At 37.5% G+C, this 27668-nt stretch overlaps 1 protein-coding gene across 1 annotated transcript; it reads right to left on the reverse strand.

Moving 5' to 3' along the window:
* Nucleotides 1-27293, reverse strand: trpc4b (transient receptor potential cation channel, subfamily C, member 4b). Its single transcript, XM_088921126.1, has 10 exons — nt 26889-27293; nt 23002-23520; nt 10262-10598; nt 8778-8917; nt 7799-8121; nt 7304-7499; nt 6383-6577; nt 5843-5884; nt 5288-5377; nt 1-1479 (listed from the first exon to the last, which is right to left on the reverse strand). The coding sequence occupies exons 1-10, from the start codon at nt 27264-27266 to the stop codon at nt 802-804; spliced, it is 2898 nt and encodes a 965-aa protein (XP_088777252.1). The 5' UTR covers nt 27267-27293; the 3' UTR covers nt 1-801.
* Between the last annotated feature and the right edge of the window lie 375 nt (nt 27294-27668).

Raw genomic sequence — 27668 nt, forward strand, 5'->3', positions numbered from 1 at the left:
TTTCTTAAAGTTATGGGGTGAAAGAAGAAAAGTTACAATTGTAGTTCAGGAATTGAAAAGTTTTGCATAGAAAAATTGTTAAAGAAACACTGTTTTGCATCAAAACCATAAAAATTCCTTTTTATACATATTATAATATCCTTAAGTGTAAAGTGCTGAAAACAACAGTATACTCTAAGGCAGGCTGCAGAACAGAGGGTCTATGCTAGATATTGCTCTTTATTTACAGAAGAAAGGATATTTAAAGGACAGCACACAGTTGTTATTGAATTGTTTCTATCACATATATTTTTTAAACCACCTGCCTTAGAAAACAGACAAGTTAGCCATGTCAAAATATAGTAATACGTTTCTTCACACAGAGCTTCCCTAAAACTGGGTTAATAACATAGGGAAATAGGAGACATTTGGTACTGTAGGTGTGTTCAAATCCTATTAATTCTGGCACACCATTCCCTGAGTCTGCATCACTACAAATTAACTTTCTCCTTCATGCAGGATGTAAATGATTCCAAACACAAGGGTTTCCCAGTTTTCAGAACCAGCACACTTTTCCTTCTCTTGAAACAAAATTCTATGGAGACTCATAAGAGCAATATTCAGCTTCTGTCCTCTCAGATTTTGCCTCTGTGGATTACAAAGACTCGCTCTTCAAAAATTCTGATGTCTTTCTGTTGTTTAAGACCAGAACTTTTCATTTTTCCTGTAATAACAGCTCAAGGAATTAGTCAGTCCTACTACTAGATTGACACCACTTTGACAAAATGAAGCATTCCTTGATGGTCTGTACAGATTTGATTGTCACAATTCACTTTCATGCTCCATTATTTTAATTTCCTGGTTCTTCTCTGTTGACTCATTATGCTTCTTGCCTGGTGTTTCTTGGGGGTTCTCTGTATTCTCTGGAGAGATTTCACTGGGGTCACAGTCAGCAGACAGTTCATGCACAACCTCCTTGTCCAGTTCATCATCACATTCTTTCAAACCTGCTTCTAAATGCTTGTTTGCAGAGGATTCTGCTTTTTCTGGTACTTCTGCTATACGAGATATTTCTTCTGGTTCATATTCGTCAACTTCCTCAGAAACTGAGTAGATCTTACCCGTATTCTGCCCAGGGTTGGTTACTTTTTGACGCCTATGGAAAAGTGCAAAATTTGAAATGTCTTTTGGGAAATCCTTCCTTAGACCCTTTTCCCGTGATGATTCAGAGACCAAAATTGCAGACCCATTTATCAGGCCATTGTAGGTTTCAGAAGCTTTGGAGCCTGAACTTTGCTGAAGCAGAGTAGTTACATTATAAAGGTTAAGTTTGCTCTTTGGTTGAGCATCACTGGCTGCAGGGGAATATTTAAATTGCTCCTCAGAGTGTGCTAGGTTAGAGGCCCCTATGTTCAGTTTACTTCCAGGCATTGAGCTCTTGTTCCCCTTCATTAACCCAAGAACCTCATAGCGGAAACTTGATATATCTTGTTTCAACTCCTAAACCCACAAAAAAAAGAAATATCATTAAAGCATCAAAAATATATATTTCAATATTTCATATAACATTTCAAATATATTAATAATTGAGTTTTCTTCTTAAAGAACAAAGTAAAATAAACTACCCTTAAGGCAATGCTGGTAAATATTCATGTAATCAAATGATTCATTAACATAACTTTCCCCATTCTTCATTAATTTTTTTTTTAGATATAGTCTGAAACAATCAATTCTTGTTTCATCCAAATGAGGCATAAAATGCACTCTTGAGAAGAAACTAAAGTTTTTCCACAGCTGAAGAAGAAAAGCAATTTTCTGTTTTGAAATTCTTTTCTTGTAATTTGTCTCATTATAATGCTCTCTTGCATTTTATTTGTAGCTGTCTAAGTATGGTCACCAGATGTCTCAGTTCTCCTGGGGTCATTCCAGTTCTTAACATTAAGCTTGTGTCCCAGTAAGAAGAAAAAAAATTAGGAAATCAGGAAAGTATTAGTAAAATAGTGCAATTAGAATAAACTTGGATGTGGGGATGTTTTATTTTTGTTGTATCCATTTCTAAGGGTATCTCCAGGGAACCAAACGTTATACAGGGGGCACAATCCATTCTGGTTGAAAGCAAAGAGACAACCACACTTAATTGGAAACCACACATGTTAATGTTTTCATTGGAAATATGGTAAGTATATTTGAATCTCGTGTATTTTTTTTCCTTTCAAGCTAGTTAAACCTTTATTAAAAACTCTCAATCTTGAGAGTTTATACAGAATAAAATTCTTCAGTTCCTAAAACTAAAATTCTAACTGGTCTCCTTTATACTGTACACAATAACAGAAGAGTACAACTGAGTCATAAGACAAAGCTGTTGTGGTAGCAAAAGATGACTTCAGACATTGACTTTTGTTGCTTGGTCTCAAGCAAAACCTCTCATCAGTCAACATTAAATTGTGATGAGAAACAAAATAACAAAATGACATTCAAAAGATCTGCAATGCAATGACAATACATAAAGCTTACTGCAGCAGATGCAGTGGAAAATGCCAAGAAGAAACTGAAAGGACTAAGACAATTTTTATTTTTTCAAGCATTGCTAACATTTAAGCAAACATCAAAATGGAAAGACATTGATATGAAGCGATTATGAAGTATACAGAAGAAAAAAAAGTTCATTGCCTGAAAGGAACTGGCAGATTCCATCCATACTGCAATGGGGAATGGGATACCTAATATTCCACAAGGACAGTACTACTGTATCTCTTCTTTGCTGAGCATACCCTGTCTATTGTGAAAGCATCTTCCTAAAAATCTTTCGAAAACAAACCCCTGTTTCTCCCTTGCAGATGTTGAGGTCTCATGCCTGAAGTAGAACAACATATTAATCCACATTTAGTCCATCTTGAGGTGCCACCTGGCTTCAAATCATTTTCAAAACTCTATGTATATCTTTCTCATGGCACAAAAGCATTAGGCCTAGAGCCAGTAATAGGCATCCTCAAAGATACATGCGCATATACTGTAGTTAGGCAGAGGAATACAACAGCTGTGGTGATACAGTATGTGCCCACACTGACTTGCATTTGGAGTTCATGACAGCAGCACCAGTGCGAGTGCTGTTAAAGCAAGGGGGCACTGCAGGTTTTGAATTAAAGTTGTCTGTATAAAAAACTTGAAGATGTGAAGACATTTTTAACTATTTATTTTTACTTTGTAAGACAGTCTATATGCATTTTATAGGTCTATATGTTTGTTCAGATTAAAGAGGCAAGATGAGCACCACAGGGCATTGGCCAGTTTGAGTATTACTGTGAAAAATGATTGACAAGTGATTGCAAGATATTGTTACTTCAAATGTTCTTCATTTTTAGTGGGTTAAAAAAGCCCTTCAGTCCCTTTAATGATTTTTGGTACACATACATGAAACTAAACACACGAATATGCCAATGTTTTTACATTTCATCCTTCCATTGTGTGTCCTGGGTGGGAAGGAGAGCTGCAGGGGCTCCAGTATTGCTGGAACCGTCCCTGTCAGTCTCATTGACTTACATCATCTCACACCTTATTTTCTTACAGAAGAATCTCACCATAAAATCCTAGCAGCTTAGTCCAGATATTTGCAACAGGGGATGCTGTCAAAACATTATTTACAATTTTTTAATACAAATGTCGGCGCTACAAAAGTACCTGAAAAAATGTTTTTTTGAACATGAGATGTCACATCCTGGGAAATCTGGATAAAACAAATTCTCCTCCGATGAAGGGGAAATAAGACAGCAACTCCCACAAAAACCAAGTCCATATCCACAAAGAATTCTTCATAAAAGCAGTATTTTTTTTATTTCACTGAATAAAATCACTGCAAGCTCAACTGATGCGTTTCGACCAACAGGTCTTCTTTAGAGCAAGAACAGAGAACAATAGAGAACAAAGGAACATATATCCATTAAAGGATCAAGGAGGTAATTATTTTTTCAAGTGAGTATTAGCACATGAGTTTCATTTCATCACATCATTACTAAGTAGTAGCAGTTATTAACCTGAACACACTTTTACAGCAACAAGGAGCTCACAAGCTAATGATCAAAGATAATCAACTGACGCATTTTTAAGATTAACCCTTACCACCTGTCATTAAGAATGAGAACAAAAGTCATAGTAAAAGAGCACAGTTTTAAGTCCAAATGGTTCCACATGTGCAATGTAAATATCCAATAAGGTTTTCTTTTAAATAGATTTACTGAGTGTGGAGAAACCCCATGCCTCACTTTAATATAGTGCAAGAGAGCATTCCTGATTTTTATTTTAACTTTGTAGTTTTATATTCAGCTAGGCACAGTTTTCAATCTCTCTTTGTCTGGTCCAATACCTTATCCAGAGGTGAATATCAAATTAAAAACTAGTCGTGTTGCTTAAAGAAACCTTTTTTTAATTTGTACTTTTTATACCTGACCTAAAACATTTTGTGTAGCTGAAACCAATCAATAACATTCCAACAACATTTGTGAATTTTCAATGTTTTGTGTTCACTCTGATAACAGCTTAAATGATCTGATTCCAGAATACATGTGTCACCTGTGTCTGAGAAGTTACACTGGATTTGTATGTGTGTGATTGTGCAGCTATGCTGCAACCTCAGTCTGAAACTCTGCCAGTTTCATTAAAAGAGACCCCTTACTCTTTGTGTACAGTTTTGGGCACCATACAGTATAACAAAAACAACATCACTGCTCTGCAGTTTGTTCAAAGATAAGTGAGTAGTTTAATTTCTAGCATTAGGTGCATAACAAAAAGGAACTGATTCTCTTAGTCTGGTTTGCCTTGAACACAGAATCCTAGAACACTAATTCAGGACAGCCAGTGAAAAAAGTAACAGCGGACACAAAGTGGAAATTGAGAGGACAGGCACTCAACATTGTAATTTGTAGGTACTTTGCTTAAAAGTTTTCTATTCTATAATTTTGTAATTACACAGTCTTTTTGTTAACTGAATAATGGAAAGTTCAAGTACTGAGCCCTGTAACCTATTGGGGTTAAACTGCTCCTTCATATTCTATTTCTATTTTTTCTATAATAAATTATTTAATAATTTTACACCTATACTTCCCTGTATTAAATAACTAGGTTACACTGAAAAGAATGAGTGGAAGATGAAATTTATTGCTTCAATGCATTGGTAATGTGCAAATTCACAAGAAACAATCACAAAGCACAATGTTAAACATTAAAATATATAACACTGAAAATTAATTTTTGTCTGGCAACAAATACTTCAACATCCATCAAAAATCTGCTGCTTCTAGTATAACAGATTTACCTTGAAATTTTCTTCAGTGAGTCCTTCCTCTGTCTTTGCATCTCTGATCATAGCTGCAACATATCTTTTGACAAGATTTCTGAGCACCTCCTAAAATATATAAAATAACCTCACATTAAAAATTCCCACAATGCACATGCGTATAAAATGGAGGAGCACAAAAACAGGATATTGTTAATCTCCTATTAATCAACATAAATTTAACTATTTGAACTTTACTTTAAATATAATTTTGAATCAAAATAATTTATATTAATCATTTTATTTTTGAGTCTCCTCCAGTGGAACTTCACAGAAAACTCCACCTCAATAAACTACAATCTGCTTCCATTGTAAACCATAATTACAAGACTGAAATCAGTATCAGAATTGCTACAGCTATTTAAAATCAATTGTAAATTGCTCCTTAATGTGCATGTTGAATGTAGCTTCAAGGGATACATTGTATGAAATATAAAATACTGTAGATTAACGACTGAAATTACAATTCCAAGAATAATTGTGGACATTTTTAACACTACAGCACATGAGGACAGGACTAAGGTATTATATTACCTGGTACTGGTGATTGATTCTCAGATTTTCAGCTGCACGTCTCTGTTAAAGAAAGAATTAAATCACACAACGTTCACTTTTAATTACAGCAGACATAACCTTTTTCACAGTTCAAAACATATGGTCTGTGCTGCAACAGTTTGCTCAACCAGATTTTGTAAATTGTTTTCAGCTTACAGCATTTATGGAGTGTTCTCAATAATTAATCTGAGAAACCAATTAAAAAACCTCAGGTGGAATAAACCCCCAACCCTGAATTACGAGAAAGTGTCATATTTGTATTATAAACAAAACTTACGTATATTTCTTAAACATTTTAATGTATAAAATTAATGAGACATTCATTGTTGTCTATATTTTTATCAGTTCAATGGAAATAAATATGGAAAATATTATCATATTTATTAACTATATGCTAATATAATTACCATATATATTAAGTATGATTTATTTAACATAAGCATATACCATATGTAATCTTTAAGTAACAACTTTGCATTGATTAGCATTTTTAGTGAACACATTTGGTTTTAAACCTACGCCTAGTGATCCGAGACTTTCTGGTCTTTTAGCTCTTGCGTTTTTGCAGATGTGTCTCTTAATCCATTTAATCAGGTACCAAACTGACTTAGGGCTGGGGATGATATTGAAAGGAGCAGGCAGAGTCCCCCCTTCTTCAAAGTAGCTCATCCAAAGCTTTGTTCTTGCGAATTTCCATTCTATGTCAGCATGATCCTAGAAAAACAATATAAGATAAAACAGATGGACTGACAGACACGATACAAGACTGAAAAGCAGCAAAACAGCTAATAGCTACATGAAGCAGCTGTCCCAGTGCAGGTACTGTATCTGGTTCTGGTTCTGGAGAGGTTTAATGAACAGATTTTATAGCTACAGTAAGTATGTAATCCCCAATCTAAAAAAAATATTGAAGAATTGAATTGTATGCGATCAAACTGTTTAATTGCTTCAATCAGGAGATTGAGAGGAATAAAAAACCTGAATGTCCTTCAGTCCTGGGGAACAGAAGTACAGGTATCTGAATAAACAATCTTTAATTGTTCTCCCCATCATTAGGAAGACGTGATTAGTGTGTCCTCTGGACCAAAGCTGGACAGCCCTATGCCCTATTTCATTACTCCATCAGTGATGGCTTTCACAGTGCATCTGTTGGAAAGGCCAGCTAACTATACAGTACAGCCATTTTGATTTCATTTGGCCACAAACGAAATGGTGTTGTTCAACAGCAAAGCTGGAGTTCATTGATTACCAGTAGCTTATTTAAGAAAGAAAGAGTAACAGATACTCTAAACTCAAACAAATAATATATCTTTTCTATGATCTAGCTCTGAAATGAATGACCATGGACAATACAGCAAAAAGCGTTGATCGCATGTGATACTGTAAGTACTATATTGCCCCTGTCGGATGAGCCCTGTGACGTATGGACTTGAAACTCACAGCAATAAGTTGGTAGGAGTTGTTCATCATGGCTATAAGCATGTTGAGTAAGACCACCAGAGAGATCACGTTATAAGTTCCAAACATTGTAGCTCCCACAAACTCCGTGAACTCATGTTGAGCGTTGACATTTGTCACATAAAGGCTAATCAATCCGAATATGGACCAGAACAAAGATTGCAAGGTCTCAAACAGCCTGAAGAGAGAGATTTGGCAAAAGTTAATATTGTTATTTATCAATTCAATGCGCACTTTATCTTTACCTACTGTAATTGGTACTTTCAGTCTCTCTTTTCATGATGCAAATACATCTATGGTATATAAAGAAATATGATTATTTTTCAGGATGTTTTAGCATTTAACTTTTTTACATAAAACACATACTATTTATTGAAGTTAAACTAAAAGGAATTAAATTATAATGACATCCAAGCAGAACTTATTTTATGACAATAGTCCAAATGCTGAAATTTCTTGGCGGCCTACAGTACTTACGTCGAAAATGCATTGTTCTGCTTTTCGCACCGGATTCCTTTGCAATAATTGTTCTCCTTCGAAGGTTCTGTCTCGTAATAAAAGTATAACTGGTTTAACCCATTTGCAAAGGCTAACAATACCAGGCAGTAAATAAAAAGGAACTTCAGAATGTCCAGCAGCATTCTCCCGAGGGAGATCTGCAGAGGTCCAAGATGTGAGTTTGCAGTGAACAGTGAGATCAGTCGCAGTGAGCTGAAGATGTTCGCTATAGCAAAGACTGCCTCAGCCACGAGGGTAGGATGCCACATTTCCCACTGTTGCCGAGACTTACAGTCACTGTACTGGGGAGAGCAATACAGGAGAACAGTCAAACTTAAGAACTTCACAATCAAATCTCCACATTCAGAACTTCGAGGATCCCTACAGTAAATAATAAATGTTTATATGGTAGTGTTATGGAGAATGTCAAAATATCATGCTTAATATTATTATTTAATTCCATTTACATACATGTTTAAAATGACACTATGCTTTGGCAGTTAAAGTTGCGCTTGTCATTAAGCAAAGGTTTCTGATACTAAGGTATTCAGAGGTCCCATCAGTTTGGATCAAAAAGATTAAGTCAGCAAAGTCAAAACTGACTTTGTTATTTGTTCTTTACACAAAAGCAATGTGTGTTTGTACAAATTAGATTAATATGAATAATACATACGGCATCTATAGTATGTTTGATTTTGGGGGTATTTCATGCATGCATTTGATAAATGTACAAACAAGAAAATATTTTGTGTTTATCCCAGTTTTACAAGTGAAAACAAGTTTTGGGGCACGTTCACTTTAAATCAGCTTTTAATATAGTAAATCGTAGAGTGGGAAAGTCAGTATTTGTTTGCATATTCCATTGAGGCCATATTTACATGAATCTGCAAGCAACTGAAATGACAAAGGGAAAATGTGCATTCTTTACATTAAGTTAATATCTTAGACACCTCATTACCTTCACATATGCCACAATTTTAAGAGAGATTGTTGCCAGGTACAAAGAGTTCATTACAAAGTCCATGAGGTTCCACCAATCATGGATGTAATCTTGAAGACCTCCATCCCACATCTGTTTTATTTCTGTCCATATAAATCCTACCAAGGCAAGGAAAGAGCTCATCAGAAATTGCAACATACTGTTCTGTTTTGTTCTGTGGATGGAAAGTTATTGCCAACCAAATGATTGTATGCAATGCAACATGACATGTTCAGTCCATTCCTTAGCTTATCATATTAAGAGCTAATGCTACATACTTAAAAAAAGTTTTAAAAACTATTTTTTTTTAATAAAGTTAGTTTTTTTTTCTGCTTTCCAACTCTCATTGAAACTGAGCCAAAGGTGCAGAGAGATTAAACACTTGTCACCCTGAGTGCTGAAGTGTTTGGGGATTTTAGAATTGACGTGCTCCAGAGTCATGCTGAGAAGAAATCACAAGACCAAAACTGTCTGTGCAGTGTCTGATTTATGTGTTTGGTAAGTACTTAGAACATTTAACCCTCAACTACTGTTACAAAAAAAATCTGATACTTGTTTCTAATAAAGTACAATGTGTGATATCAAAAATAGAATTGAGATACGTAAACATTTATGTTTTCAATGTTATAAACTTATTTCAGCCGGTTCAGGAAACAGAGGTTTTGAGATACCACAATGTTTTGACAAAGTATTCGCTTTTGATTGGTCAGTTTCTTTCCGGTCATGTGTCTGACAGAGACTTTTTTTAGCAAAGAGAATATTTTACAATGTGATATTGCGGCGCTAGTTTGGACACGGTGACGTCATCGTCCTCTCTAAGCATAGCAGGGACCTCAGTCGCTTGGGCTGAGTGAGGTCTCCTTTAGCTCATGCGGCTGGTTCCCTGTTGCGTTATGCCGGAGACACAGGTTCCCGCCACAGGTGTTGAGGGGTGGAGTAGCAGAAGGCACGAGTGCGCGCGGAACCGCGACGGTCACACATTCACTTCTAAATGATTCAAAGGTGTGGTTTTTGGAGTACTTTTTCAGAATGATATAAGGGCCAAACAGAACCAAAGCAAAATCCACAGAACAGTATGTTGATTGACTTTTCAAATCTAATTTTCTTTTCTCCTACAAACATTTCACATACTGTAATATTGTAATTTATTCTGTTTATTTTACTTGCAGGGTTTAAATTAACTGAAGATTTGACCTCTTGCCAACCTGTATTATAAACTGTGATTTAATATTGCTGTTCAATAGAGTGTAAGAAATAGTGTAATTTAGGTGTCATGAGCGTCTGCTTTGAATTCTTAATGGAAAACGGGTGGCTAAATTGCCTCTTGTGCAACTACATTATTTTTCATAGGTATTGCAGAATCGTATTCATGTTTCAATTATGCTGATTTAGTGAAAAAGCTTCTGTAATGTTTTGTACAAATCATGTAAAATAATCTTAAGCAAGTATAAACTGCTAAATACCTAAAACCCAGGGCAGAATCATCCACTCCACAGTAGTTGGTGCGGGCCCCTGTCTGTTTGGCTCTGTCTTTACAACGTGTTGCGATGCCAGGAGCAGCAGGAAAAGGAAAGTTAAGTACGAAGCTGTGTGACATATAAACTTTATGAATGGCTTCCGAATGAAAAGTCCATATCGGCTTTTGGGGGCAATCAGGTAGAAGATGGAGAAGACTGGAAACATCAGTCCGATGAAAACGCAGGTTAGGAACTTTCCTGCCCAGTGGCGTCTTCTCCACCCAGGGAACTCATCATACCAGCGAGAGGCGAGAAGTTGCTGGCAGTTTGGCTGTGCCACGAACTGGGAAGACAAAGAAAGAAAATACCATTTTAAAACGGGAATCATAGTACCCAGAGACACCTGCAGAGTGGTGGTGCTGTGGCTAAGGATCTCGGCTGTGTCTGAAAGGTTGCCCGTTCAAATCCCACGGCTGGCAGAGGAATCCTACTCTGTTGGGCCCCTGAGCAAGGCCCTTAACCCCAACTGCTCCAGGGGCGCTGTGCAATGGCTGACCCTGTGCTCTGACCCCAAGGTTCTTTCCCTGTCTGTGTGTCTCATGGAGAGCAAGCTGGGGTTATGTGAAAAGATTAATTCCTAATGCAAGAAATTGTATATGGCTAATAAAGTGATCTTATCTTATCTTTTAATTTTGGAACTTCTTTTCCTTGAAATAGACTTCTTCAGCTTAATTTAAGTCTAGAGGAACCCAAGAAAAGTTGTGCAAAATTCTGGCCACGATATCCTGCAAATCCTAGAACTACACACCTTACTTGGACATCCATTCAGGATCTGTAGTGGGGGGTATCCTTCACAAATAATGATTAATGAATTATGATTAAAACGCAATGTAACATTCCAAATAAGCTTGACACAGAAGATGTTGAAGTTTGTTAATTGCAAATCATTAATTAATGATTAAATAATAAATTGATAGTGCTACATTTTAAGGATGCATTATAAAGTAGGCCGATCATGTTTCACTTACAGGAAAGTGGAAACTAAGTTTTTTTTCTAAATAAGATGGGAATGATTAGAACCTATGGCACCCTAGTTTGAGGGTACCATAGTCTTAAGGAATTAAATTTGGTCTTTATTTCTAAACAATTTACTGGTTATAGATGTATAATATATGATTTATAATCATACCTCATACTGTACATGGCTCATACTGTATATGGTATAACGTACAGCATACATACATTATATAAACCAACAAGAAGGAATAAGTCTTGACAAAACATTTTTACACCAGTTTATACAGGACTGTACTGTATATCTACAGTATAATAAAACATTTAACTGTTGAGGCTTGTGGCTGTATTCAGGGTTATGTTATAATATAATATTATATATCAGAGGGCTGTGATTTTCCATGAGTGACATCTGAACTTAAAAATCCACCTTAAACAATTAGTTCAATTAATTAAAGATAAGAACTTTATCTGGAAGATGGAAGCCATTTGGCCCATCTAGCCCATTTAAGAGTCAGCACTTAATTAATCCAATGCAGCTCTTCATGTCAAAAGAGCCAGGATAAAAGCTTCAACAGCATGGCCAGGTAGATTGTCCATGCCCCGACATCACTTTGTGTAATGTAAACAAGTGCCTCCTGTTCTCAGCTGTTAACACACTTCCATGAAGTTCGCACTTGTGTCCTGTGGTTCCTGTTTCAGTGTTGATTCTCAAGAAGCCCACTGGGGTGCCTTTGTCCTCTGATAAGAGATGATAAGCAATGACAGAAAACCAGAGAACTCCTACATTCCTCAAGGACTGGAGTTGCCCATCCCTGAATAATATACTCAGTATTTCCTAGAGGCAGCTTAATAATATCACCTGCCTTCTCTCATTAGTGCCTGTCGCTTGTTGGTCTGTCGTAGCTTTGTGCTTTGATTGTTATCTTATATTGAAAACCTATTGCAGCAGTAATGGTCTTGATTTCTCAGTGCTGGCAGCAATGGAGTGTGGTATGACAGCAAATTAGTGTCAAATAAGTCTTTGTAACACACTGCTGAACCATTATCCAAAGACACATGTGGAACTGATAGATATCTACAAAGCAATCAAAGAAAAAAGCCAGTACTCCCATATAGAAATGTATATATTCTTGGAGTGTATTCAGGCTGGATTGTTTCTCTGCGTCTCTTTCATGTGTGATAGAATTCCAAATCTTATTTCATCCCTTTCAGTCTCGAATAATCTTCTCAGAAGCCTTTTCTTTTCTTAATTTCTAACCAGCATAATGCTGAGGAGCACACAACAAAACAGGAAAGAAGCGGAAAACCAGAAAAAACAGGAGCAGGCAGATTATAGAAAGTAACCCTTCAACCTACATGTTCGTTGTATAAAAATCCTTTTCTGTAATGAATCTCAAGACAATGACTGTGGCATCTTGTCAGGTCCATCTGTTGTGCATATGCAAGTATGATAACAGAAGTCAATCTAGCCTAACTATATTATGAATAAATATATTCTATTTATATTCCAATAGTTTGAACGGAGATGAGGTCTTTGTGCACTTCAAGAATGTGATGGAAAAGATGGCTATTCGAATGTGCTCAATTGTTTCAGTTGATAAAATCACAATTTATTTCTTAAATGTCACGTTCCTGTACAAATATGTGCAATTATGAAAACCACAGCTAGATGAGGCTCAGGAAAAAGCAATGTTTCAGCTCGTGTTATGTTGATTAACCCAACATAAACAAACGTAAAACTATTTATATATACAGTATGTATGTGCACAGATACAGTACATATATATTTAAACAACATTATGTGTGACTTAATATATTTAATTAATAGATTAAATGTCTCTTGTCTACTGTGATGTTTATCTCTGTGGATGTCAGTCAATGAATACAAAAGTATAGGTGTGATTTTGCTCTGTATTCACCCCCTGTTGTTTATGCATGAAGGTCTTTTTTTCAAAGATATACAGTACCTCATACAGTACTGTATATAAAGTCTTTCTACCAAACCTTGGTCATTGTTTGTCTTGAAAATTGACCCATCCCCCTCCTTTTATTTTTTTAATTCTTTAGGTTTGATCTCTTAAACTCTGAACAGAACCATACTACATATTACAATACCATATTATGAGTTATTTCAAATTTACTTTCCAGCTGAATTCATCTCCTTATTGTTTATTACATAGTCATGAATTACTTGAGATTGCTTTGATTCTATTCACCTGTGATAAGCAGTAACCTTGTAATGAATGACTTTTATCACTGAGACGTCTGTCATTTGTGTTTGTGTACTATTGATGAAAACTTAGCTTGTACCTGTACTTAATTTCTTTTTTTTCTGGTGTGCATGTCTCTTCCAATCAAGTTAGACAATTCTTTATTAAACATTCTATTATTCTCTAGTTTTGAATGTTACATCTAAATTTTAAAGCGATTCTTCTTTATTGTGCCTCACATTACACACCTTGCATATTCCAAACTGTCTACTTTTTAACAATGCCCTCTTAGGTTTTAAATCTTGGAATGCTGTTCTCCCTATGAAGTATTCCCCACAAAAATAAAAGTGATACACCTTTCATGTATAATCACGATCTTTTCGGTTTTCTGCCAACTGCTCGATTATACTACTTGTCAAACACAATGTATAAAGGTATTTTACTCATTTTATGTTGGATAATCAGTTGCTGTTTGAGGGGTTGTCATTTTGGGCATTAACAGCTCACAATGTAACATTCTCCAATCTTTAATATTACAAATAGAAATATTCTACTAATGAATGTAAATGTTCCTATAAAAAACTATACAATGAGTCCTGATAAGTGGTTTTTCAATAAAGCTTGCCATCTTAAGTGCCTCATCCAACACAGTATAGCTTATTACACCACTGCACCAAGTACTGAACCTAAGTACCTCAGGTGAACTGTAATGCTTTCAAAGCTGTCAACAATATCTGACAACTGCATAAAAGCAACTGCCAGGCACACAAAAGCAAACACATCCTTCATTCTCTTTTACAGAAAATCATTATGAACTCATGCTCTCTACACTGATGCATAACACATAGAAAAGCACTGGTCAAAGATTCAAAGTCTTTCACCCAAATGTGAAATGTGAAAAGCAAGGGATTCACACAGTGACCAAAAACTTTATTAGAAGTGCCTACAGTAAGTAGCTTGTGAATGGATGGCCTGATTCTATACAAAATGTGAGCACAAACTATACTGGTCTAAATCCGTACAAGTCTGCTAGTCAGAAGAGCGTGTGAGTTTCATCCAGCCTGAACACTAGGTACCAGGCACATAGATGGAAAGATATTTTAGTTACCATACTGTACTGTAGGTTTTTCTTTTGCCTTGTCTGTTCAGTGTGCTTTGGTTTACCCTTGATCATTTTGTGTTGTGCCATGACTAAACATATTATTTGAAAATAAGTTATTTTGGGCCCCAAGATACTTTTTCTAAAAAAAGAATTCAACCAAGAGGAGGCCATCCTTGCTCTTTCAGGAGTTTAGTGAAAGTAAAATTAAATCTAACAATTTCTTTAAAGCACCCAGAGTTTAATTACATTCATGTTTTTTCAGCCTTCAGCATATAAAAAGAACTATTTGACAGATTGTCCTCAATAGAAGTTATTTTACACTGTTGAAAGATGCCAACAAGAGTAAAACTGAAAGTTTCTTAAACATGCAGTAAAAAGGTTTACAAAAATGTAAATACAGTGCATAGTATGAATAACAGTTAAGAATTTTTAAATCTTCTATTTTCCTTGTGGAATCACTTGATCACTGTTCCCTGATGTATTAATTTATTTTTCTTAGCCTGTCATGAATTTAATTATCATTTTTCCCCTAAAGAATTCCATTAACATATATCCCAGACAACTAATAAATTTGGCTGCAGATATTTTGGAGATTAATCCATACTAAGATTGTTCCAATTAATTAGCACCTTTTCTATATTTCTAACACCTTTTGATGTTTCACCAAAGAACTGGAAGTCTTTGTTTTGGAAGGCTTTCCATTGTAGCTGAAGGTGGAAATATTTTATTTTTTATTTTTTAACAGTACTGCAACAAACAACACATGCATATGGGAATCAATACTTACTCCATCTGAGGATTGCTCTATCAGAAGAGCAGTGAGTGCAGTGATATAATTCTTTTCTGGAGTATATTTTGTCAATACTACTGTATATTTCTTACATTCAAACATGAAAATAAGAGAGAGATACTCCAGCCCTGCGTTACTTTATTAGAAAAGGCGAAACAACAGCTACACATAACAACAGAAGGTATTCCTGTATAAGGTCAGTTTGCTTTCTTGGTAACCATAGGAACATCTAAATTGTCAAATTAAGTCAAACCAAACACCAAAGCAGTTGCTTATATGCCTCTCATCCTCCCATGTTAAACGTAAAATAGTTAAGTTTTATATAGTATTTTATTGTCCTTAAAGCTCATAGAATTGTAATGTAAGGTATTTTGAAATGTGAGACACCACCAGAAAGAGCAATTCCAGTTTGTGGGACTGAGATTATTTTTTTCAATTCATAACCTACTGTTTGTCAATTGCATTTTAGAAATTGACCAATTTTTGTAAAAATATCAACCATCTTGGTAGGTCTTCTAGACAAGCAATAAAATATAGACTTGTTTATGCAAAGTCCAGGTTGCATGGGTATTTTGTCCATACCTCTCCTTCAATGTTATTCATTTTCATCTTGTATTATTTGTCTCAGAAACTTTCATAGTCTCAAAGGATGAAACACAATATCGATGGCATTTACTAAGATAATCTTCTTAACCTAAGTTATGTGAGATATGCAATTAAAGAATAAAAAGAAGAGAGGATGGCATTTAAAGTCTCAGGTGCACTTTCAAAAGCCATTATGATCATTTAAATGAAATGCAATATTAATGACCCGTAACCTCTCTCCTGAAACATTTCATAACATGTCCAGTTCGATAGTTAAATGGACACATACAGTATGCTATTTTATTTAAAACTGCAGATCTCTGCAGATCCCTTGTTTTATCTTGTGCTTGTGTAAATGTTAGAAGGAGCAAAGCTCAAATACAAAACAAATGACTCTCTTCTTAGAGAATGTTTTACATTTTAAAGCTGCTCTTGTCACTCTTGTCACGATTGTTGTCCCTCCCCCCTGTTTGTCTTGGATTTCTCATTTGACTCTGTTTTGGATTGTTTGTCCCGGACTCACAACCCAGAACACCTGCGCACCATGGGCACGCCCCCTGTTTTCATTCCTGACCCCTGCATGCTTTTTTCCCAGTGTTTTCCTCACTCACCCCCGGATTGTGTCGTCTGCATAGGGTCCGGAAAGAACGCTTTCGTTACAACTCTGACCTGATTAATTAAATTTACTCCTGCACCTTTCATTATCAGCTTCAAAATCTGCATCAATTAAACAGGTGCAATTTCTCCCAAGATTTTAAATTTAGAACACTGGAACATTCTGTTGCTGCCTTGGTGGGACATGAGTTGTTTTCAGGAATTTTATTTTTCTCTAAAAATTTAATTTTTTTGCTAAATTAACCACTATTTAAAATGTGTTTATTGAGTACAGGTCTTAAGGCATACTAACTGTTTCAGTTATATTTTACAGTATATGGTTTTACACAAAAAAGCTCTGTGGGCACACAATGTAAAGACACACACTATGTAGTATAAGACCTATGCATACTGCAGGTTTGCTTCCCTATGCGGAAACTAGCATACAACTAACAATTAAAAATAAACTAGCGTAAGACATTATTTTTTTCCTGGCATTTATTTTAAATTCTTCATCACGATGTCTCTAATTTCTAAACAAGCATCTGTTTCAGCATCTTACATAATTCATGACAACATATTCATGTACAAATCGTATTCAACTTACTGTATATACTGTATATTCTGGGCATTTGTCTAAAAATAATTTATTCTAAAACATATTAGATTCCCTTGATCAAACATGAACTTCCAATATGAACTTGCATGGAATACCAACACATAATCCACAAAGACCTGTATTAGCACTTTCTTTACAGCAGAGGGCATGACCATTCTCAGTTAAATTTAAATGCAGTTAATTTAATTGTGAAATGCATTTGAATATTTTGTTTGCAAAGCCACTGCAAAATGATTGCAGCCAAAAAACAAAATAAAGGAAAAATTCTTTCCTGTCAGATATTCATGATGGATGATTTTCCTTGCAGTTGAAAGGGAAAAGAAAACAATTTTTGGACTCCTCTACTAAATATATAGTTCATATGTAACACTTCACACTGCAGTGCTTTGAAAGCTGTGAACTGCCAACAACAACAACAACTTGCTAGGGCTTATGTCTCACAATGACATTTCAATTTCCTTGGTACCTTATAGTCAAGGAATATCTGACAGTAATTTTGCTGAGCATCATTTTGAATGATCATGTCTATCATTTTGAATACCCCATTTACAGTTCTCTGAAAAATTTCAACTGCTGTCTATTTTCTACTCATCCATATTAACTTGGGAGGGTACTGTACACAGAGATAAATTAACACACCTTAAAGTGCTATGTGTTAGCCAGAAAAATGGGATTTAGTAGTTTAAAGGCCTCCCCTTGATTTATCACCTCTGACTACAGAGCAGCTGTCAGAGCAGTCAAAGCCAGGTAGAGAACAGGGCTATGAATCCCTGGGGAAACAAATGCAAGAGAAATGAAGATGGGGATATAGAGAAAAATGATTAACTTCTACTTCCAACACAAATAATGTATTGGGCACTTAAGTCCTTAGGCACGAATAGATTCTGTCCCTGAGGGCCTTTGGGTTGTCTGGTTTTCAGTGAAGCTCTGATCTTAATTACTAATTATTTGGCTAAGAAGTTAATTCATGCGTTCTTTAAATCAGCCATGAAAGAATAAAAGCCCCGGAAATCTGCATGATTCTGAATCTTGAGGACTGCAGTTGCCATTAGTCTGATCAGAACAAAGTCACAGCAGGGTCCAACGTAAAAGTTATTAAAAACCATATTGTGCACAGCTCTGCAAGTAGGAAAGCATTTCTGCGCTATTAAATAAATAATACAGTTCAAAAACTCTGTACAGGTCATTGTTATTTATCATGCTCAGGCACCTTGTTTCATAAATCTGAAGATCATAAAATAAAATATTATCTCCCAAAACAAAGGCTTGTCCTGAAAACAGAAAAACTGGATTTGTTCCTGTGCTTATCCTAATACTGCATCTAATTAAGAAGCTGTTAAGGAATCTAATATGTTAGTAATAAGCAAGAGAATATGCATCTGCAACTTTTTCAATATTTTTGTCTAAAGAAATCATTATGTCTGTGTCTAAGAGTACCAACTGTAACACTTGAGTCACATACTTTAAGTTAGGGAATATATTCTTTATAAGTGACTTTTTTCACTTATATCACTAAATATAATCCAACATATTAATATTAATATCAATTTCTGCTGCACTACACTAGTACTTTAATTTAACATTAGGTTATACGTAATAGAATGGAAAAACCATGATTACTGTTTCACCTACTGTATAATTCAATATAAATTCAAACTACTAGGCAGAGAACAGAGAAAAAGATCATACTGCATGGACAATAGATACTGCAAAAAACTGTAGGCCAAGCACGGAACCTTGAGGTATCCCTAGAACTAATGCTAATTCCTTAATGCACCTTACTACCTGGTCACAGATTCTAATCACTGATTCGAATTTAATCAAACTTGCACTCAAAAAGTAGCACTTGTAAAGTATGCATGTCCAGCTCAACTACGTTATAGCAATATGATTATGTTTTAAGATCACGTAACACAAATCCTAAAACTTTGTCATTGCTTAGATGTTATGAAGTAACTAACAGAAACAGCCACGTTTGCTCACAAGCTTGAGAATTTGAGAAAGTCAGAGTCAGGCAGAGTTAGCCTTAGAGGATAGATGACCGGAGGCTGATGGAGAATGCCAAAACTGAATGACAAAAGGTGGAGATTGAGGACGCAGAATGGAGACAGGGTTCAGACAGGAGTGGAAAGCAAGTGCAGCTTTCAGGGTTAATGTAGACTGGGAACTGCACCACTGTATGGAAATTATGGCAGAGAACCATGCCACTGGTCCAATGTTGACAAGGCAACTAGCTGTTGACAGGCAGAACGTGTTTAGGACAGACTACGAATCTTTCGGGCTCATTCAGGCAGAGCAGCCACACACTTTGTTCAGGCCTCAGGGGTGGAGAAGCCCTCAGGTGATGGTTGGCCGTCCATTTCTGCTACTCTGTGGCCTTTTGGAGGTTGGCTCTCATGACCCCTCATACCCCTTCAGGTCTCAGGTGGACCTGTCAGCTGGGACTGGCACTGAAAATGGAAATACCTGTTGATGTGTTGATAATGATGTTCCCGGACACCTTGGGCCAGGGAGAGGAGGAGCCCAGTCATCCTGAAACCCAAGATATGGAATTGCAGGTATGCTTCTGGGTCTTGGCTCACCTGCTCCATTTGGACATTCATTTCAGGGTGATATCCAGAGGACAGGTCGATCCGTATGCCCAGCTGTCGGGAGAAGGTCTGGCCGAATCTGGAGGCAAACTGGGGGCCTCGGTCGGAGACAAAGGATGTTGGGAATCCGTGGAGCCAGAACACTTCCTTGATGAAGACCATCTGGGGGGTGGACGGTAACCAAGGAAGAGGAATGTGAGGCTTTGGATGATGGGCAGAATGATGAAGTGGCCTGGAAAGCGGGGCAGACCAGTTATGAAGATGGATTGTCATGGACATTCAGATATTTGCAGGGGAGTCCTTGGCTCAGCTACTAGTTGAATAGGCTGCCAAATTTGCTTCCGCATCTGCCCTCATGGAAGGCCATCAGAAGTGGCGGCACATCAGTTCCAGGAAGCGTTCTCAGGTCTGTTTTTGAGAAGATGGAGGCCTGGCTAGCCCCCTCCAGCAGTGATGGAATCAGAGGCGGGCATACTGGTTCTTCTTCTTAATCTTAGTTAGCCCCATGTAGTTAATACAGGGGTGGAGAGATCCATCCTTTTTCAGAATGACAGGTGACAGGCTCTGACAAGTGATGTCACCTGAAGAGATGAAGCCCATCCGCAGGTTTTCTTTAATGTACTCATTCATTGCCTTGGTTTCCGGAGCAGAGAGGGCTTATAGCTGGCATCTTGGTGGTATGGTTTGGGACAGGAGGTTAATGGGGCAGTTGTAGTCCCTATACTGCTGGAGTGTCTGTGCTTTTAGCTGAAGACATCAGCCAGGTCATGGTACACCTCTGGAAGACCAGAGGTGTCAAGGTCCACGGCAGAAGGTAGAGGCGGAGAGGTGAGGCAGTGGATTTGACAGGTAGGGATCTAAATAAGAAATGCCTTGGAGGATCAGTCCAAGTCTTCATGGGTTTTGAGTCAGGAGCCAAGGGAACCCCAAAACCAGAAGGCAGCACAGAGATAGAATGCACAGAAAGAAGATGGTTTCCCACTGCAGCATGCCAACCATCAGGGTCAAGGCAATGGTTCTCTTCAGGATGTATCCTGGGCCAAGGGGTCTCCAACTCAATGCCTGTACTGACAGAGTCAGGTTCGTAGAGAATCAGGGTATGCCAAATCATTGGTCAAGGAAGTTGCCTGCTGCAATTGATTTAATGAAGGTGTCAAGTGGATTGATGATAGATAACTAGGAAAGCATCAGAGGAAGCATGTCACTGTGTGAGAGGCGTATACTGGGCAGTACAGGTGCCAGTGCCCCTCCTCTCTGCAATTTGAGAAGAGGCTTGTGAAGTCCAAGGTCCAAAACTGGGTGATCCATCCGAGACGAAACAAGACAAGGTTAAAAACCGGAACGGGATTCAGTACAGGGACAGGGAATAAAAACAAGAAGACAAGGCCAGACGCTCCGAGCCCTGGACTATGCTATATGCTCTCGGGTCGGTCCTGGATCCGCTGGTAGGCCAGGCATCCATCTCCCAATGTTGAGCCCAGAATAGTGAGAGCACCAGGCTTAAATAAGGAGGGGCAGGATAAGGGGCATGAAATCAGGTAAAATATGAAAGAGCCGGAGTGCCTTTAAGAGGAGGGATTACGATCTTGACAGGAAGCCTCTGCTGCTGTCAGGATCCCACAAGAACAGAAGGGTAGGATGCATCTGTAGCTCTATGAAGTGGGACACTGGCACAGGAACAGGGGCTGGATGAGAATCAGGAGCCTGGACAGAAATGGAAGCAGGAGCTTTGGCAGTGGCAATGGTCTGCATCATATCCTGCATCAGAGCTCACAGGTCCTGCACAGCACCCGTTAGTTCTGTTGCACTGGCCTCCTGTGCCTGCAGGGCTGTCTCATGGTGAGCCATGATGTGGGGCATGTCACTGGACTCTGCTGGATTCAATTCACATCTTGGCTCTGTCAGTCTGTTATGATGGTGCTAACTGATGGAAACAGCTACGTCTTGCTGACAGCCTGGAGAATCCAAGCACAATAACCCAGTGAGGGCTTGTGAAAAAAGTCTGAGGTAGGCAGTGGCAGCCAAAGTGGATAGATGCATGGAGGCTAATGGAGATTGCCAAAGCAGAATGATGACAGGCAGAGACTGAGGAAGAAAAATGGAGACCAGATTCAGACAATAGTGGAAAGCGAATGCAGCTCTCAGGATGAATGTTGACAGGGGGCTGAGCTGCTGTATAGATATTCTAGCACAGAACCATGCCACTGGTCCAGTGCTGACAAGGCAACTGGCTGCTGACAGGCAGAACAGGTTCAAGTCAGACTAGGAATCTTTGAGGCAGATTTAGGCATTATCCTTCAGTGATGAAGTATTGCTGACTGCACTACCTAGGTTGGAAATGAAACACTTGTTAGTTGTTCAGAGAAAGCTTTGACAATTGAAAGATTCTGAATAGGCCCAGGTGGAATTTGGTTCCTCGAGCGAATGTACGTTGGATTTTGAGGAAACCGAGGGCTGAGAGCTCTGCCCCACATGGGCATAACATTAGAATAGGAAGATATGGTTTATCGTCATTAAAAAAATAAAACATATATTATCCTTACAAAATTTCCAGCATTTACTTAAAGTACAATTACAAATTCATCTTTTAAGCTTTTTGATTATTCTGTTGACATATAGTTAAATATTTTTCCCTACACTACTGGTCTCCGTCTGTATAATTTGTAAGAGGCACTTGAACCAAAAATTTCTTAGATTAACACAGTAAATCAAAAAGATCTTGGATATGATACATTCCTGCTATGTCTTGGTTACTTAACTCCATCTAATGGAGAAGGTCTGAGAGTCTAAAAGCTTTTTAAAAGCAAAATCCAAGCAATATACTGTATGAATATATGAATAATTGCAATCATTATAAATATAAGATACCCTTTTAAATAATATTTATTCATATGCCCAAAATACCAGCAGGCTCAATGTCAGGTATTTTATTTAGACATACGTGTTACAGTAAAGGAAGAGATAAGAAAGAGAAAGGGCCAAAAACAGAAATTTCAATTTTCTTTAAATAATCTTTCTCAGTGTTGATTCCCTAAATGCAGAGAATCATATAAAGTTAAGAAAACGGTTTACATACAGATTAATAATAAAAAGTCATTAATGCCAAAACTTCTGAGACTAACATAGCAGGAGGACATTTTAACAGGCTTTCAGCACTTCACAGTATTTCTAGAAGGTGTTATCTCCTCGAACACGAATAATTAAAGAGGAGCTATTTATAAAAGACAGAAGAACTCACCTCTTTCTGACGGTACTTAATTGCTAGCTTTAATCTCGCCAGATCGTTATTGTTCTCATCTTCCAGCAGGTTCGTATCATCCCGGAAATTCAGAATCATTTCTAATTCTCTTGAGCTCCTTGTCTGATCCAGGAGGTCCTTGGCAAACTGTTTGCACTGATGGGAGAGCTCCTCGTACTCCGATTTGAACTCATTTTCCACTTTGCTGAGCTCCTGCAGCTCCCAGCTCAGCTGGAAGGCCGTGAGAAAGGGATCTTCGCTGGAGAGGGCGATTAAAGAAGGACTGGCCAGGGCCTTATAGATATTGAGCCGGGAACGTGAGTGCCGTAGGCTGTCAACATCTGAGCTGGAGACACACTCCACACAGTTGCACCGCACTTCATGCGGCTGGGGCACAGAAACCCCCTTCTGTACCAATAGCTTTATTATCTCATAGTTATTGGTGTGTGCAGCCAAAATGATGGGGGTAATGTCAGGTGTAAAATCCGAAAACTGCTTGTCCAAAAGTATTGGTGGAACCTGTAAAAAAAAAAATAGATATGAGAGTAGTTATCCCCTAGGAAATTCAATAACACAGGCTATTGACATCCTTTGTTTTTCCAGGACATGTTCTGTGTTTTGAATATATACTGTAGCAGCAAGGATGTGCTGCAAGGGCTCTTCAGCAGCATTTTTGGACTAGAAAAGGAACCATGGACTTATGGGTTGTGGATGAGGTTAAACATTAGTTTAACCTTACATATTTTGCAGGACACTGCATAATGAAAATTGGGATGTGAGCCTTCATTTGTTGCTTTGAATTCCCAAATTCTCAAAAAAAAAACTTGATAATGTATATAAGGAAGGCAAAGCAAGATATATAGATAGGAACTGGTAGTACATAGATATAGACATGTAATATAATAAATTGTTTACATAAAAATCACCTGTATCTAGAAAGAGCAGCATTGTTTGAGCAGCAACAGAAGTGTTGTAGGTTTAGGTCTTTCATATGTTACCCTTGTACCCTAGATTTACAGTAGGCACTTTACCCACATTTCATCCAAATCTACAAATGGGTAGATTTGGTCAGAATTGCTCATGGTAAACCTTCAAAGGGCTAGGTTCTCATCAGCAAGTGAGTCGTATAATCCCAATACTCTCACTACAGAAAGTAGAATAAACCCTGGCTTGATGAGCCTCTAGGCTTTCTACTGTCTAGTTCATATTATGCTCTACAGTACATTATAATAATAATAATTATAATTGCTTACACTTCTATAGCCCATTTCTGGACACTCCACTCAAAGTGCTTTACAGGTAATGGGGACTCCCCTCCACCACCACCACCAATGTGCAGCATCCACCTGGATGATGCGATGGCAGCCATAGTGCGCCAGAACACACACCGCACATTAGCTATCAGTGGGGAGGAGAGCAGAGTAATGAAGCCAATTTATAGATGAGGATTATTAGGAGGCCGTGATAGGTAAGGGCCAATGGGAAATTTGGCCAGGACACCAGGGTTACACCCTTACTCTTTTCGAGAAATGCCCTGGGATTTTTATTGACCACAGAGAGTCAGGACCTCGGTTTTATGTCTCATCTGAAGGATGGCGCCTGTTTACAGTATAGTATATCCCTGTCACTATACTGGGGCATTAGGACCCACATAGACCACAGGGTGAGTGTCCCCTGCTGGCCCCACTAACACCTCTTCCAGCAGCAACCTTAGTTTTTCCCAGGAGGTCTCCCATCCAGGTACTGACCAGGCTCACACCTGCTTAGCTTCCATTTGTTGCCAGTTGTGAGTTGCAGAGTGATAAGGCTGCTGGCCATATAAACTGTGATGTGATGCAAACACAAAATAATATATTAAGTGTCACAAAACAATGTAAAGTGTGCATAGAAATTAGTCTGCATTGTTGTCAAAACCAAAAACAGGAGTTTGGTAAACATTTAAGGTATTTGTGGCCAACTGTGTTGTTTGTCAGTGGTCCTGATTAAACCATACTGAACCTAACAGACATGTTACAGATGGGAAAAGATCAGATTTAGCTACATGTTATATTTTATATCCAATACTTGCTTCACCCATCAAATAAAACAATATGCACAATTTTTAACCTTCAGCTTTTGCTTACATGTGTGTTTTGTCAAAATAGTTCCTGGAGGTCCTCATCAATTTTTCTTACTTCTAAACCTTTACTGCCTCAGTTCTGCTTTTCTGTTGTATTTACTTGGAGGTCTGACAGAACTAGCGGCCCTTTCTAAAATTCACCAGCAAATTGAAACAATTTAATTTTCCCCCTGACAATGGCCCAATACGTTCCCGTCCTTCTTTCAATGATTCAGTAACAGTAAGCCAGACCCAGAAACAGCAAGTTATAAAAACCTATTGATTAACTCAAAGGGATATTAGTGGATGTTAAGGTAAAAAATAAGAAACATGGTCACAGAATAATGCTTAAGATGCATTATACCTAGTGATCTACAGTGTCTGCTACAGGAGTAATAATAAGACATGATTTTGAGGACAGCCAGACCAACCTAGAGCAGAGAATTTTCCTGGCTTGATTTTTAGGATGAAAACAATCCCTGAATTATTACAATAGTATCTAACAACTCATGGTACTAGGAGAATTGGTCATATAATAAAAATGGAAACAAAATATTGTCCATATACAATTACTGTGATTATACTGAATATGCTGTTAAAACACCTTTGTGAATTTGTGAATGTACAGGCAAAAAACTTTCCATATATTTTCACCTCTCCTTTGTAACATCTGGTGTGTAAGACATTTTGCCCCTTGTCTGTTACAGCAGTACATCACTTGTGTGAGAAAGAAGTTTTGGAATACATATTATTTAAAGTGTGTTAAGTGTGAAGTAGGGTCTACCTGTAAACAATACATAATTTTAATCATGGCAAATAAAATATGAAATGTATGTGTGTTTAAAGTAAGTCAGTACATACAGTTTGATATTTATATGACCAAATACTGAATGTTTCTAAAAGTTTGCCTGGGTACTTCATGAACACATACTGATTTTTACCACAAACAAAATTTGAACAAAATTGAAATATCAGCAGCACTGATACAATAGCTATTTTTTCTTACATGTAGATCACTGAAAGGAAAATTATCAAGAGGTACCAAGTCTCCCTAGTTAGTGGCCCATTAAGAATGAATTAAAATAATTCACACTGGTACAGTTTATGGAGTACCATAGTGAGTAAATATATCTACTTTAAGTGAACAATGTTTGTGTTTCACATTGTGTTTAATGCGTGAAGTAATTTTCTTTTCCAACATCCTTAACATGAAAGAAGTTCTTTCAAATATTAATGAAAAGAATTGAAATGAAGGATTCCTAGACATTACAATAAGCAACCTGTTTCTTGACTCATACTGTACACTGATCTGGAAACCAGTTTTAAGCATTTTCATGTCTCATTTATCTATGTGATTAATTATAAATAGCAGGAACATTTGAGGGCAGGAAGCTTTTTTAAATGGTTAGCAGATGTTGTGTAAGAGTGCAAAACTTAACAGTCTTATGTGCTATGTTTTTATATTGCATTCCCTCATCAAGTGTGACATTTCATATCTGCTGCATCCTTTATTTTGCCTATCACGGCATTTGCATTTATGCAAAATAGCATGAGCCGCGCAATGACATTTTGAATGAATTTTAATGAATGACCATACAAGTGCCTTTTAAGATGCTCTGGCATCCGTCTTGATCAAGTTAAATTAAGCAGTTCCTTGTCAGTGAAAAACCTCTCTCGTGTCCAAAAAAGTAGTCAATATATAACACATTTCACGTTTCAGGACTCTCTATTTTCTAAAGTGTGATCCATTTATTTCAATAATAAAAGCTAACCTTCATTTCTCTCTTACCTGCTTTTCTCCACTGGGTTTCTTATGGTTAAGCAGTAGTTCCACAGCCCCAACTACTTCCTTCCGAATGGCATGGAGAAGAGCATCTCCAACATACACATTGAAGCTCAGCAGGAGCTCAATGATCTCAAGGTTCTCGTTTTCGATGGCTATGAGCAAAGCTGTTCTGCCAAGAGGATCTATGCAGTTAATATTGATTTTGAAATAGATTTCAGCCTCCTCTAGTGCTTGCTTCACACTGGCATAGTCCCCCTTCTCTACAGCACTAAGGTAGGCTTTCTCCGCAGGGGAGAGCTCAGACTCAGCTCGCACTATCCGGAGAGGAATACGGTCTCTGTAGGAAGAATTGTCCGTCCTTTTGTAATACAGCTGAGCCATCGTTCATGCCATCTCACACAGCTGGTCCTGCAAGGAAGAAGCAAACATGAAGACGCTGAGTCGGAGCCATGGAGATTATTCTGTTAGCTCCTCTGATGTCTTCCTCTTTGATGCAGCAGTAACACTATCACTTCAAAGGAAAGATTAGAATATGTTTTATACAACTCTCTAAACCCAGCAAAAGTCCCTGAAGGGCAATTACTTCAGAAAGCCAATAGCAGCTGATTATGAAGTGAAATCAGAGGAAGGTAGGGCACATACTGTACAGTATATGTTTCCAGTCTTACAGAGGCTGTCCTACGGAATACATGAGAACAGATGATATACATTATTCAACACATTGATAAGGTCTCAGCTATACCTCTGATGACTTCATACATCCATTTGAAGTCAGCATATATA

This window comes from Atractosteus spatula, chromosome 7 (assembly GCF_055471065.1).
Source record: "Atractosteus spatula isolate fAtrSpa1 chromosome 7, fAtrSpa1.hap1, whole genome shotgun sequence".
NCBI lineage: Eukaryota > Metazoa > Chordata > Actinopteri > Semionotiformes > Lepisosteidae > Atractosteus > Atractosteus spatula.

What these genes read in the sequence shown, in the direction of transcription:
- trpc4b (XM_088921126.1), bottom strand. Translation starts at nt 27,266, where the DNA reads ATGGCTCAGCTGTATTACAAAAGGACGGACAATTCTTCCTACAGAGAC. An exon ending in AAAGTCTCGGATCACTAGGC is followed by an intron (nt 5,885 to 6,382) that starts GTAGGTTTAAAA and finishes TTTCTTTAACAG; the next exon opens with AGACGTGCAGCTGAAAATCT. An exon ending in TCACTGAAGAAAATTTCAAG is followed by an intron (nt 1,480 to 5,287) that starts GTAAATCTGTTA and finishes TTGTGGGTTTAG; the next exon opens with GAGTTGAAACAAGATATATC.